The sequence below is a fragment of the Oncorhynchus gorbuscha genome, linkage group LG18 (assembly GCF_021184085.1).
Source record: "Oncorhynchus gorbuscha isolate QuinsamMale2020 ecotype Even-year linkage group LG18, OgorEven_v1.0, whole genome shotgun sequence".
Lineage (NCBI taxonomy): Eukaryota > Metazoa > Chordata > Actinopteri > Salmoniformes > Salmonidae > Oncorhynchus > Oncorhynchus gorbuscha.
In genome coordinates this window covers 11,240,069-11,252,863 of record NC_060190.1, presented here as the reverse complement: position 1 = coordinate 11,252,863, position 12,795 = coordinate 11,240,069, and the positions used below count along the sequence as shown (strand labels likewise).

The window sequence follows — 12,795 nt, the reverse complement described above, 5'->3', positions numbered from 1 at the left end:
AACCAGAGACTGAGCATAACATTTGCAAACTCCCTCCAACTGGCCTCCAATGCACTTTGAAAGTTTGACTTATTCGAAAGGGGACACTTATCTTAATAGAAACCTCACTAGGCCTACCACCTCAAACATTTTCTGAAGCCCAGTGACTTACTTCAATGTGGGGTTTTCAGCATAATGCATCCCATAAACAGAGCTGTCGCCTCAACCTGCCACAGCCACGTAAACCCAAACACCTCCCAAGCTACTGAAAGTCACAGTCCTCCATCTTCTCTCCCTCAAACAACTCATAACCGCTTCTGGTGGAATGACCTTCTTGTTCTTCTTCACTCCCTCACACAGCACTCTCCCCATCGTTAGTCCTTCTCAGATATCTTCATTTTTTTTAAAGTCTGTCTTTTCCTTCTATTGCTCGGCAAGGTAATATTTACAGTAGGAGTCTACCCACGGGCCTAATTGGCAAGCTCGGTAATGTAGCATATGCACTTTCCAGCGGGGAGACCATCTGACACGGACGCACGCTGATGGCCACCCACATTAGGCTCCATATGTGGCAGACAGAAGGGTCTGCATGCACACTGTCCTTCAGCTAATGATGCCAGCTACACAGCCAGCCCCGCCTGGCCTGCTCCGCTTTTACAGCTCTGCTTACTTTGCTTTTAAAGGACTTTATCTGCCCAGGTTATTGGTTGTCTGGGCGAGGTGATAGAGAACCTGGCTCTAGTACACAGAAACAGGCGGAGGTGGAGGCATAGGCATGGAGTACAGAGATACATTGGTACAAGGGCACCTGCTCTGTCAAACAGACATAGAACAACTGAATTTAGAGGTTTGGTAGAATTTAGGAGATAGCGAGGAGGGACGGGGAGAGAGAGAGGGAGAGAGAGAAGCCTTGTGGAGGTGGTTGTGTGTGGGTGGGTGTGTGCGTGCCTTTGTGCGTGTGGGTTACGCGCCTGTGTGCAAATTCCCCCTCCAGCTGGCCAGCGAAATGGACTGGGTCATTAGCATGCATTGGTCTCATCTGCACATGTAAGGTTATTCATCCCCTGGGGTAGTTCTCTCCTCACTGGAGTATCTACCACTCAGACGCTTAGAGGAGACACCGGGCTACATTGTGAAAGAAAAACGTAATTTATAGGAGTTTTGTGTTGATGGGTTCTTCTCGCTAACCTAAACTCCTCCACAGGTCGACCCAAAGCAGCCGTATGTATGTGTGTGTGTGTGTGTGTGTGTGGGGGGCGGTATTGGTTTGGTGTGTTCCGAGGCCGCAGATGTTGCCTCATACATAATGCAGGGTGATCAAAGGGGCCTCACAATGTAATTCCCCGCTGCAGAGGTGCATCTGTTCTGGCGTTGTAACTCACTCGCGGGGCCCCCACGCTGGCGGAACACACTTCACAAAGTCACACAATTCCCACAGTGACTCCTCCTCCGCCACGCCTGCCTCCACGACATGCAGCGGGAGGTCGACTCAAAGGTATCCGAGGGACAGGGAAACAGTTGGATGTTGCCATGACGCAGCGTGCAGCCAAGGAACATTGTGTAGCCGGTCTTGGAGACGGCATGTACAAATTGTTTATAGGCTCCGGTTGTTTTGTTTTTGCTGTACACTATGGACTTTTTTCCTGAATATGCATACAGTGCAGTTCCTCTTGAAGTTTCAGCCCGCCTATGGGTGTTTGGAGGGAGGAAAATAAGCTATGTAGATTATGCTAAGGTCATCTGGTTGACACGAGGCTGATAAAGATGGACATAAGACTGCTGGATCTGTTCGACTTGTCCATGTTGTTACTGACCTCTGTGTTGTATGACATCTACAGCATTTGAACAATCCCAAAAGTGTCAAACCCATGACGTCATTCTCCAGTCGATTGCACACAGTTAGCAACATGCTAACAGACAGCAAACATTGCGTGAAATGTCAGGGGTCTATAGTACCATGTCAAAGTAGACTGGTAAACTACAGGTGTGCTTGGTGAATAGCTCCACCGCCACAAATTTCAATGAATTTGAAATATACCTCTAGTCATAAAGTAAATAGATTGCGAGTGCTTCTGTAGTTCCGTGCTTCTGTAGTTCCGTGCTTCTGTAGTTCCGTGCTTCTGTAGTTCCGTGCTTCTGTCGTTCCGTGCTTCTGTCGTTCAGTGCTTCTGTCGTTCCGTGCTTCTGTCGTTCCGTGCTTCTGTCGTTCCGTGCTTCTGTAGTTCAGTGCTTCTGTCGTTCCGTGCTTCTGTAGTTCAGTGCTTCTGTCGTTCCGTGCTTCTGTCGTTCCGTGCTTCTGTCGTTCCGTGCTTCTGTAGTTCCGTGCTTCTGTCGTTCCGTGCTTCTGTAGTTCAGTGCTTCTGTCGTTCCGTGCTTCTGTAGTTCCGTGCTTCTGTCGTTCCGTGCTTCTGTCGTTCAGTGCTTCTGTAGTTCCGTGCTTCTGTAGTTCAGTGCTTCTGTAGTTCTCATTCTGCTTCGGGCAGAATGTGATTCATCTGTCTTTTAATTTTCCCCGAAGACTTGGATCGACCCAGATTTTCCTTCTAAATCCCATGCACTTTAAGGGTGTTACAGTTATAAAGAATATTTACAGTGCCGTGTTTAGATTGAATAGGATATGGTTAAGTAATGAGCTCTTAATAATTAGTCGTCACACGCTGTTCGTCTGATGTATCTTTTAGTTCCTTTCGCTGACAGTTCAACTGAGCTTGCTAGTCAGTAGTCTGATCCCCTGAACAAGCTAGGTGGAGGACACATTTGTATAATGTATTCTCTATCAGGTAGACTGTGAGTTTCCCAAAGACGGAACTATGCCTTTTCATGTGTGGCTACAGAGGCTACATATCCAATGTTTAATATCTTTCAATCTGTCCTTTCTGTTTTCTATTTTGAAAGGATGTGATGGGTGATTTTAGAAAGTATGGAAGAAGCATCTTGTATTACACAAGTGATCGTGAAATCAAGGGACACCACTTCAACGTGGGAAAGGAAAGGGGGATACCTATTCAGTTGTACAACTGAATGCATTCAACGGAAATATGTCTTCCACATTTAACCCAACCCCTCAATCAGAGAGGCGCGGGGTGGTGGGGGGGTGGTGGGGGGGCTGCCCTAATCGACATCCATGTCGTAAGCGCCAGGGGAACAGTGGGTTAACTGCCTTGCTCAGGGGCAGAATGACAGATTTGTACCTTCTCAGCTTCGGGGATTTGATTCAGCAACCTTTTGGGGATGTTAGGGGGCAAATTGTTGATGACCTGTGGCTTGTAACTCCAATAACGGATCATTTCCTTGGATTTTGCGTACTGTAGAAGAAACACGATCTCCTTGACTGCTGACAAATGTAACTCAGGACGAATCATTGAATGTTTTGAAATGTGAAATGTGATTATGCTTTATGTTTATGATGAATTGTGTGTTGAAACGTGCGTTTTGGTGTAGGCTCTGTATTAAAGTGTGTAAATAAGGATTTATCTTCATGTCTTGCAGGTGATTCTCATGCTGACCAAGCTGTTTGACTTCAACCTGAACAGTGTCACGGAGAGCTCGTTGTGGAGGTAAGCACATCGTGCTTTGTCATTGCAAGTCTTCTGTGTACATTTCTGTGTGAAGTCTTTAGTGTTACTGCCTGTTATACCGGATTTTTAGCAGCAACAAGGTTCTGATTCATGTTGTGTCTCCGTTTGTATACCACATTATAAATACATAAGTGCATCACCAATAAGAGGTTGACAAATCAAAGGGTTACACAAAATCACCTTGAATATTTAAACGGTGCAACTTGCCCTCTCCTCATTGAGGAGACTTTTCGCCAGAAAAACGTGCACCTGTCGCCAGAACCTTCCAGCCAACCGACCAGATGTTTAATTCAGCCCAAAGCAAACAGGCATTAGTGTGAATGTGAGTCACAGCTACTTACAGACAGCCAATGTGCTCTCCAGTGTAGTCCAAGTGCACTTACTTTGACTGGCCTTGAGTGCAGTTCAAGCGAGTCTCGCTGCACTTTCAGCTCAAGGGGCTTCTCCGCATTACTGAAAACTGAATTCAAACATAATCCACTCCCTTGGCTATAGTTGTAATATCTTGTGTTTGTAGATCTACAGGTTGCGTTCTTGCTACCTTGAGATTCGGTGCCCGATTAGGTTATTTGTGACTCAGAAGTACAGTGGGGCAAAAAAGTATTTAGTCAGCCACCAATTGTGCAAGTTCTCCCACTTAAAAATATGAGAGGCCTGTAATTTTCATCATAGGTACACTTCAACTATGACAGACAAAATGAGGAAATAAATCCAGAAAATCAGATTGTAGGATTTGTTATGAATTTATTTGCAAATTATGGTGGAAAATAAGTATTTGGTCAATAACAAACGTTTATCTCAATAATTTGTTATATACACTTTGTTGGCAATGACAGAGGTCAAATGTTTTCTGTAAATCTTCACAAGGTTTTCATACACACTTGCTGGTATTTTGGCCCATTCTTCCATGCAGATCTCCTCTAGAGCAGTGATGTTTTGGGGCTGTTGCTGGGCAACACATACTTTCAACTCCCTCCAAAGGTTTTCTATGGGGTTGAGATCTGGAGACTGGCTAGGCCACTCCAGGACCTTGAAATGCTTCTTACGAAGCCACTCCTTCGTTGCCAGGGCGGTATGTTTGGGATCATTGTCATGCTGAAAGACCCAGCCACGTTTCATCTGCAATGCCCTTGCTGATGGAGGTTTTCACTCAAAATCTCACGATACATGGCCCCAGTCATTGTTTCCTTTACACGGATCAGTCGTCCTGGTCCCTTTGCAGAAAAACAGCCCCAAAGCATAATGTTTCCACCCCCATGCTTCACAGTAGGTATGGTGTTCTTTGGATGCAACTCAGCATTCTTTGTCCTCCAAACACGACGCGTTTTAACCAAAAAGTTATATTTTGGTTTCATTTGACCATATGACATTCTCCCAATCGTCTTCTGGATCATCCAAATGCTCTCTAGCAAACTTCAGACGGGCCTTGACATGTACAGGCTTTGTTTCTGGTGTCCTTTGACAGCTCTTTTGTCTTGGCCATAGTGGAGTTTGGAGTGTGACTGTTTGTGGACAGGTGTCTTTTATACTGATAACAACTTCAAACAGGTGCCATTAATACAGGTAACGAGTGGAGGACAGAGGAGCCTCATTTTCCACCATAATTTGCAAATATATTCATTAAAAATCCTACAATGTGATTTTCTGGATTTATTTCCTAATTTTGTCTGTCATAGTTGAAGTGTACCTATGATGAAAATTACAGGCCTCTTATATTTTTAAGTGGGAGAACTTGCACAATTGGTGGCTGACTAAATACTTTTTTGCCCCACTGTATGTTTGAGACTTGGCTGAAAATAGAAAGTGTTTGACTGTCCATTGTAAACTCCGCAGTTACAGGATTTGAGTTGTTCTTCTATCGACTCCTTTCCACCGGAACACGTCTTATGACGTCTCGCCTTATTTTACCCCGGGCTTTCGCTAAAAGAGGGACAAATTAAATGCTCTTATGTGTTCCACTTGGCGTTCATTACAGTTGATAGACTGCGGTTTTGGCATTTAAGAGACTTTGTAACAGTAGGCCTGTCAAATCTTTACAAATCCCAGCGGGACTTTCCAGTGATTTCAGCGGCCTTGTCCACAACCGATCCGTGGGTCCACCCCAAGGCCTATCTCCCAACCACAGCAGTGGGAAATGTAGCGTTATATGGCTGTCTCCACTGAAGTCCTAACCACTAGCCTTTAGTAGCTTAAGTCGTGGATGGCTCAAACGAGAACGGGCGTGACACCTCATTACCCTGTTAATGGTGCGTCTAACATTGACTGTTCCCTCACTTCATGAGGGGGAGAGACGGAGACGCTGGTAGTTTTGAGAATGGAAGACAGCCATCAAACCTGGGGCAGAAATGGGAGGGGGATACAAGCCCAACCTGCTGCTCTCAAAGCGGAGTGGTGAGAGAGAAATGCTATCGGAGTGCGCCAAGGCATTAATGAATTAATTTGGAATACTCAGCAAAGCTACCATCCGTTGGACAGTTCAACCTGTTTATTGTTTACTTTGCACCCCGCTAATGCGATTAGCGACCTCTAGCTAACCATCTCCAGATACCCCCCGCTCATTGATTAATCAAACTCCAATAGGGAAGACAACAGGGCTTTGGGCTGCTGCTGTCATAGTACAGTAGATATATGGGGGAAATCTAATTGGGCATGTACTGGGGGTACTCTAAGTCTCCTCCCAAAATAAAGTTGTTGTTGTCCTTGAAAAGAACCCAACAAGGCAGTATCACGTTAGTCCGGTATGAATAGAGCTTGAAATTGAACCCTCAACTAAAACAACTAGGGATATGATGATGTGAGCAGTAGCTAGGTTTATGATGTGAGGGGGGGTGGCCAATTTTGTATTAGTTTCATTGGTTCATGTCGAGAGTTGATGCACCACTAAAAGTATGTCATTGGGCCTTACAGCAGCCGTATGATGGGGGTTCTATAAAGAGCAGATCAATAGCCAGATGATGTCATTGTCCTGTGGTCCAAAGTATCGATGGATCCACCCGTTGATAGATGCTACCGCCGGTATTCAGGAGTTCGCCCTTATTTAATCGACATGGAAACCATCCCATAATAAATCTGAAAAAGGGAAGATGAAAGTCACCAGGCTGGTGTCACGGGGCTGGGCTATTTGTGTGTGTTTGTTCTTTGTCAACTTCACTACAAAAAAATAACGACTTCAAAGTTGTAACGCTTCCATTTCAATGGAGTTTCCAAAATCAGGATTTAACATTTCTATAAGCACAGGATGAATGAAAACCCTCTATCGAAGTCAGTGATTGCATTGTTTGTAGTAGTAACAAGCGTTGAAGGGTGATGCATGCATGGTGTATTTTTGAAGCTTTGCCTGCTTTGCATGTCTGTGTGTGTGTGTTTATGTGTGTGTTTTTAGCTGAACATGAAATAGCTCCTTGATTGAGCCTCTCTTCTATATGAATAAAATGATCCTGGCAGGGGAGATAAGTTGTTCAAACTTGGAGACGTTCTGGAATGTCACATCCCAGACAGAACACAAATTTCACATTAGCACTCTGACCATCGCTTAAATATTTCAGCACAATCCCCTTTCATCCACCGTTAGCTTTGACTCAACTGTTGGGATCCATATTGGGTTAGTAGTTTTATGCTGACAGATATGGTGATACTTTGAAACAACAGAGTTGTGCTACCTAGACACGACCTCCAAAAAACTTCACACATTATTTTTTGCCTTTTCAGTATTCTTTTCAAAATCCACTCAAACATTGCTGTTACTTCCTTTAAAACAGGAAGCTTTGTGTGAATGACAATGCAGGAGGCCACGTGAAAGCTTTGCATAAAGCTAGTCTAACTCATGGTTCAAATGGCTTCATCTTTGACCAGCTATAGAACAGTCCACTTGAGACTATGCAGCCAGTCTTTCAGCTTTACGTGAAGTTTTGCACTTTGTTGTCCCTTTTTCTCCTAACAGTTTGGACTGAAGGAGTGAATGACATGATTTGACTTCAAATCTTTTCCTGGACCATAACAGAGAAACTATTCCAGAAAAATTGCTATTGTTCCTGGTGATGCTGTTTTTGAATTCTGTGCTGTTTTTAAAAGAAGAGCTGGACATTGGTCAGATAGTTGGAGACATACACCCTGGCTAGGTTATGGTTGTTTATCCCTTGTAATCTGAGTGTGTCGTCGTAGAACAGCGAACCACAAGGAGGTGGGAAATAATTGTGCATGCTTTTTAAAAATCCAACTAAACATTCTCCAGGGGATTTTTAATTACAACAAGAGAATCATCAAGTCTTCATCAAACACTCTGATTAAATTCCAGGTCAACCGACTACGGAACCACTTACCAGAAGCTCAATGAGAAAGTGGGGGCGAAAACAATCCTCAGCTACTTGTACGTCAGTCCCAACAACAAGAGAAAGGTAATGTGCATTTATTTGTTTTAAGTTGTGTTGTTATTTTGTCTTATCTCATAGTTAACATTTTACTTTCCCATCTGCTTTCTAAATGCCTCTCTGTGTGGGGTTCTTTCTTACACTGTAAATGCTGACAAATGTCCTAACTCATATAAAACAGCCCACTTGACTCAAATTCGAACTATCTATCAGTATTACTTCGAAGTAATTTTGTAGTGGAACAAGTTGATCTACTCATTGCAGTGCAGTTGGATACACTTACGAAGGCACGTCAATGGACTTGCAATGCTGATGTCAACTGCCAATATAAAACAAACATACATTTTTGAAGTTAGTACTGCCATGTCTGTTTGGCGCCTCTGTCATCTTCAACAATATCCGCCACATCCATTGAGCCATGCTAATCTCCACCCAGAGAGTTAGCCGTGATCTTCTAAGAAAATACTTCCAATCGTTAATATTTATACCGACCCTATAAATTCTCTCTTTCCGGAACTAATGAATTATAGACCAGACCAAAAAAAAGGAAGGATGAAGAAGGATTTAATCAATTCTAGTGTTTTGATCAAAGGATAGACAAGCTCTTCATATTTGCGACCGTTAGCTCACCCCCCCTTCCCCCTCCAACCCCTGCACCCCCAACCCCATCCAACCCCTTCTCCCACAACCCTCAAGAGGAGCCATCCTGACAATTCGCATCATTACTTCCATCTCCCTTCATCCTTCCGTTCTCACATTCCTCCCTTTTTAACAAGACTCTAATCGGAACAGGTCATTTTCTCCTGGTCAATTCTTGTCTAATAATGAAGATGAAATGCGCCCCCTAACCTCCACCTCTCCTCACCCCCGTGTAACAGTCCAATGAGAAAGCTTCGGTCATAGACCAGGAAAGAGGTGTCACGCTAATGGTGAGAGGACAGGAAAAACAGCAGTGAGCTTTATCATTTCTGTGGACTGTCATGTGGAATGCTAGCCTGTTTTGTTTGGAACATGAACACTTTGTATTAACAAGAGTGAGTCTAGATAATGGTGCAAAATAAAAAAAAACATCAAAGACCAGGGAAAACTGGTTAAGATGTAACAGATGTTGATAGTGAGACATACAGGGAATACAGAATAGTGAGCATTACCATTTCCTTTTAAATATAGTGTGGACTGTTAGCCTGTGGAATAGTGTGGACTGTTAGCCTGTGGAATAGTGTGGACTGTTAGCCTGTGGAATAGTGTAGACTGTTAGCCTGTGGAATAGTGTGGACTGTTAGCCTGTGGAATAGTGTGGACTGTTAGCCTGTGGAATAGTGTGGACTGCTAGCCTGTGGAATAGTGTGGACTGTTAGCCTGTGGAACATTAGCCTGCGCTGTTTTGAAAAGTTTTACTGACGAAGTGGAAGGTATAGGCCTTGATGTTGCTACAAAATAAAAACGACCAAACTACTAATGGTCAAAAAGCCTGTTATCTTGCAAAGACCTAACTGGGCCATACCTAGTAATTCAACCCGTCTCTGCAGCAAACCGTCTAGCTTGTACACTGACTGTACAAAACAGTAGGAAGACCTTTTGTAATATTGGTTTGCCCTCAAGACAGACTCAATTCGTTGCGGCAATGGACTCTACAAGGTGTTGAAAGTGTACAAAAAGGATGTTCATAATGTTTTGTACACTCAGTGTATGTCGCTCTAAACAAAACACAGCTAGTGGGTTTCTAAAATGGCAACAGCATAGTACTGCAGAGCCACCCCTTTAACACAGAACTCTGGTGATAGGACGTGTTAAAATGAGTAACTGGGTGCTAATGACACACACACAGATACACAGACACACAGAGAGAGAGAGAGCCTGTTGGACCCAGGTTACCTTTGTTATCATCACTCTGGCTAGCTGTCACCCACACTGTTGGGGTAAGTCAACCTTCTGTTGCTGCAGGGAATGGAGGAGTGGAAGAGGGATGCATTGGGTCACTGGAGTACAAGGACCAGTGGAGACCAGTCAGAAACAATGGACCATTATTTTATCATTGAGATCAGAACACTGCATGCATTCTGACTCATTCTGAGTATGAGAACGCTTATAAGGGAAACGCTTGCAAATAACGGTGCTATCAGTAGTTTCTAGTTTTATTACTTGTATGTATGGGATACACATGGTACACCATCGGCCAACAAACCACTTACTGGCAGGTTCCTTCTGGACAGTGCAACCACAATAAAACATAATAAAAGATAATAGAAACATGAAGTTAATGGTTCAGTAGAATAGAATAAACATTTTAGCATAAGTATAATACAGGAAGGCACAATTTATAGTCTAATATTAACACATGTTTTCTTTTTTTGGGGGGGGCAGTGTAAAAATTGAGCTGTATAAATAGTCTTGTAGCAGCCGTTGTGATGTGTATATGTCTGTGTGGGTGAGTGCATGTGTGCTAAGGTGCAGAGAATCAGAGCAGTCCAGTTGAAGAGTAACCACAAGCAAATAGTGGATGAACAGGTATTAACACAGAGAAATGTGTAAGAAATAACGCGTAATGACGGTAAATATGGAGAACCCATCTGACATACTTGCAGATCATTATCTTGTATAAATGTTTGGTAGGGCGGCTAATGCTTCCAGAAAATGAAAGGAATTTGAGGGGAGGCTGGCTGAGCGACGGACAGATTCAGACAAACAACCTCTGGTTCTTTCTCGGAAGCAGATTTTTTGCTGCTGTTGTTGGAAGTAATAGCTTTGTTTTCTGTGAAAATTGCAGAACAAGCTCCATTTTGGTGGCCTCCGGTACATTCTAAAATAGAATAGTTGAATGACTTCTCGCATTTTTCTAAAATGTGTTGTTGTTGAAAGATATTTCTTTACAGTAATATGACTGAAAATGATTGAAATGTGGTCTGTTAGTCGTTTTGGCCATTGTCTAGGCCTAGTCCTGATCACAACTATTTTCTAAGTAAGAAAACCTTTTTAACATTAAACCAATCTTGAGATTCAGGTCACATTTACAGTCTTACTTTAACAGGTATGAATGAAGCAGGTGTTAAACATGGGCTTTGCTAAACAGAAAGCAGCAGTTGTCTATTAACTTTAATTCAATCAGTAGGCCTACATCAATATCTTTAATACTAGTATCAATATCTTTAATACTAGAGTATAAGTATCATGTACATGAACTTTTGTAACCTTCAATCTGTATCATATTTTGGACCAGAATGAGGTTCACTTCTTCTTATTGTTCCGGTACTGACAATTCCACATCTTCATCGAATGTTTTCATAATTTATCTGCAGATAATCGACTAAAAAGCAGGAGTAGCCTACCAGTATGCAAATTAGGGAGCCAAAACACGTCTCTTACTGATTCGGTTCCGTTCACCTAGCAGATCCATTGAAAAAAATAATAATAATGTCAGTTCACGAACAACCCATCACTAGGCTACACTGACGAGCCACTTTACGGTCACTGGCAAGTTTTTTTTTCATGGGCTTCGAATCCTAGGAAAAAAACAAACAAGATCTTTTGGTTTGCATGTCCCGATGCAATACCATGGACATAACTACATTGTATGATTTATGAATAGCAAACGGACATAGGAGATTGACTTTATTCAGTCATTTCGGCACCTTTTGTAAACTTTTAAATGAAAAAATGGCTAGGTAAGTTATGAAGTGGAAAAAGTAGCCGGCTTACAATGAGTGTTATCGGCTATTTAGCCGACGGCCGGCGCTTATGGAAAATACTGAAGAATGCTTTTTCTCATGAACATATTGACTAAAGCAGCAGTCATCGGCACAAATGTTTCAGGCGAAGGCCTTAATTATTTATGTGTGGGTGTGTGTGTGTGTGTTGTGCTCCAAAATAATGACAGCCTCTGTCCAGATCAGACAGCATCAGCAGGTGGGTGGAATATGAATTTGCTTCAGATGAGATCTCTCCCACTACAGAGTTCAAATACTTCCATTCATTGCCACTCTTTTTGGAACAAGCACACATTTATAAGTGCAAATTCATATTTAATGTCCTCGAACTGTCCTCAAAGTAGTAAAGGCAAACTCTTTAGAAATGTTCCCATCACTTCTCAAAGAAGTGCAAATGAGGGTACGTACAGATGTAGGATCTTCATTTGATCACTCATTTGTTGCTGAGAATTTTCCTGCACGGCAGGAAATGCAAACTTCTAGTGTATTCCATGTTTAAAAAGGCTTCTAAAATTAGTCATTTCCACTTTAAAATGCCAGACTTGATTTGCCCTAACAAAAAATGTATCGACCCCCACAAAAAATGCCCATTAATTATAATCCACATAATCCACATTTCATGTTGATGCAGGATTATTTTCCTGCTGTAGCACACTGGTTCAAATCTTTAAGTGTCTATTGACGTACCAATGCGTCAATCCAAGTAACATAATAAAAAAATCCCCATTAAAATCTGTCAGCTGGAGACATTGGCTGTGTCTCAATCCACCATATCCACTTATGTCGGCCTTCTGCATCTGCGGTGGAAGGTGACCGAGCTACAGCGGTATTTGTCAGAACACGAAACATCCCGAAAATCGGTCTTCTCAGGAAAACGTCTGTTGCATCCGAACAGTTTGGCCAAAAACCTCTGGAAAGGGGAGAATCTCACAAACACGATGGTGGTCTTTGTTTTTCTCTACAACCCCCACAAGTGTCACAGCACTCATCTGAAGGTAACCCATGTAATTGAGTGGAGGTAGCTTTGTGCCAAAAAAACACAAGGTGTATGTGTCCAAAAAAACTCAAATATTTCCTGAGCTTTCTTATATTACCTGGATATAGGACAAACACTATGAAGCCTTTTTCCTTTTGATTTATTTTTTGACTATGTTTTTTGGACATTTA

General features: G+C 42.7%; 1 protein-coding gene across 3 annotated transcripts in view; it reads left to right on the top strand.

The window, feature by feature from the left end:
• The window catches only part of LOC124003488 (VPS10 domain-containing receptor SorCS1-like), a 149,755-nt gene that overhangs the window by 73,660 nt on the left and 63,300 nt on the right, over nucleotides 1-12,795 (top strand). For all 3 annotated transcript variants that reach the window (XR_006833231.1, XR_006833232.1, XM_046311770.1), the window contains exons 2-3: nucleotides 3,469-3,536; nucleotides 7,852-7,951. Coding sequence is in view for 1 of the 3 variants with exons in the window: in XM_046311770.1 (XP_046167726.1) it covers nucleotides 3,469-3,536; nucleotides 7,852-7,951 (168 nt within the window). In the remaining 2 variants the exon portion in view is untranslated. The remainder of the gene's footprint in view (nucleotides 1-3,468; nucleotides 3,537-7,851; nucleotides 7,952-12,795) is intronic.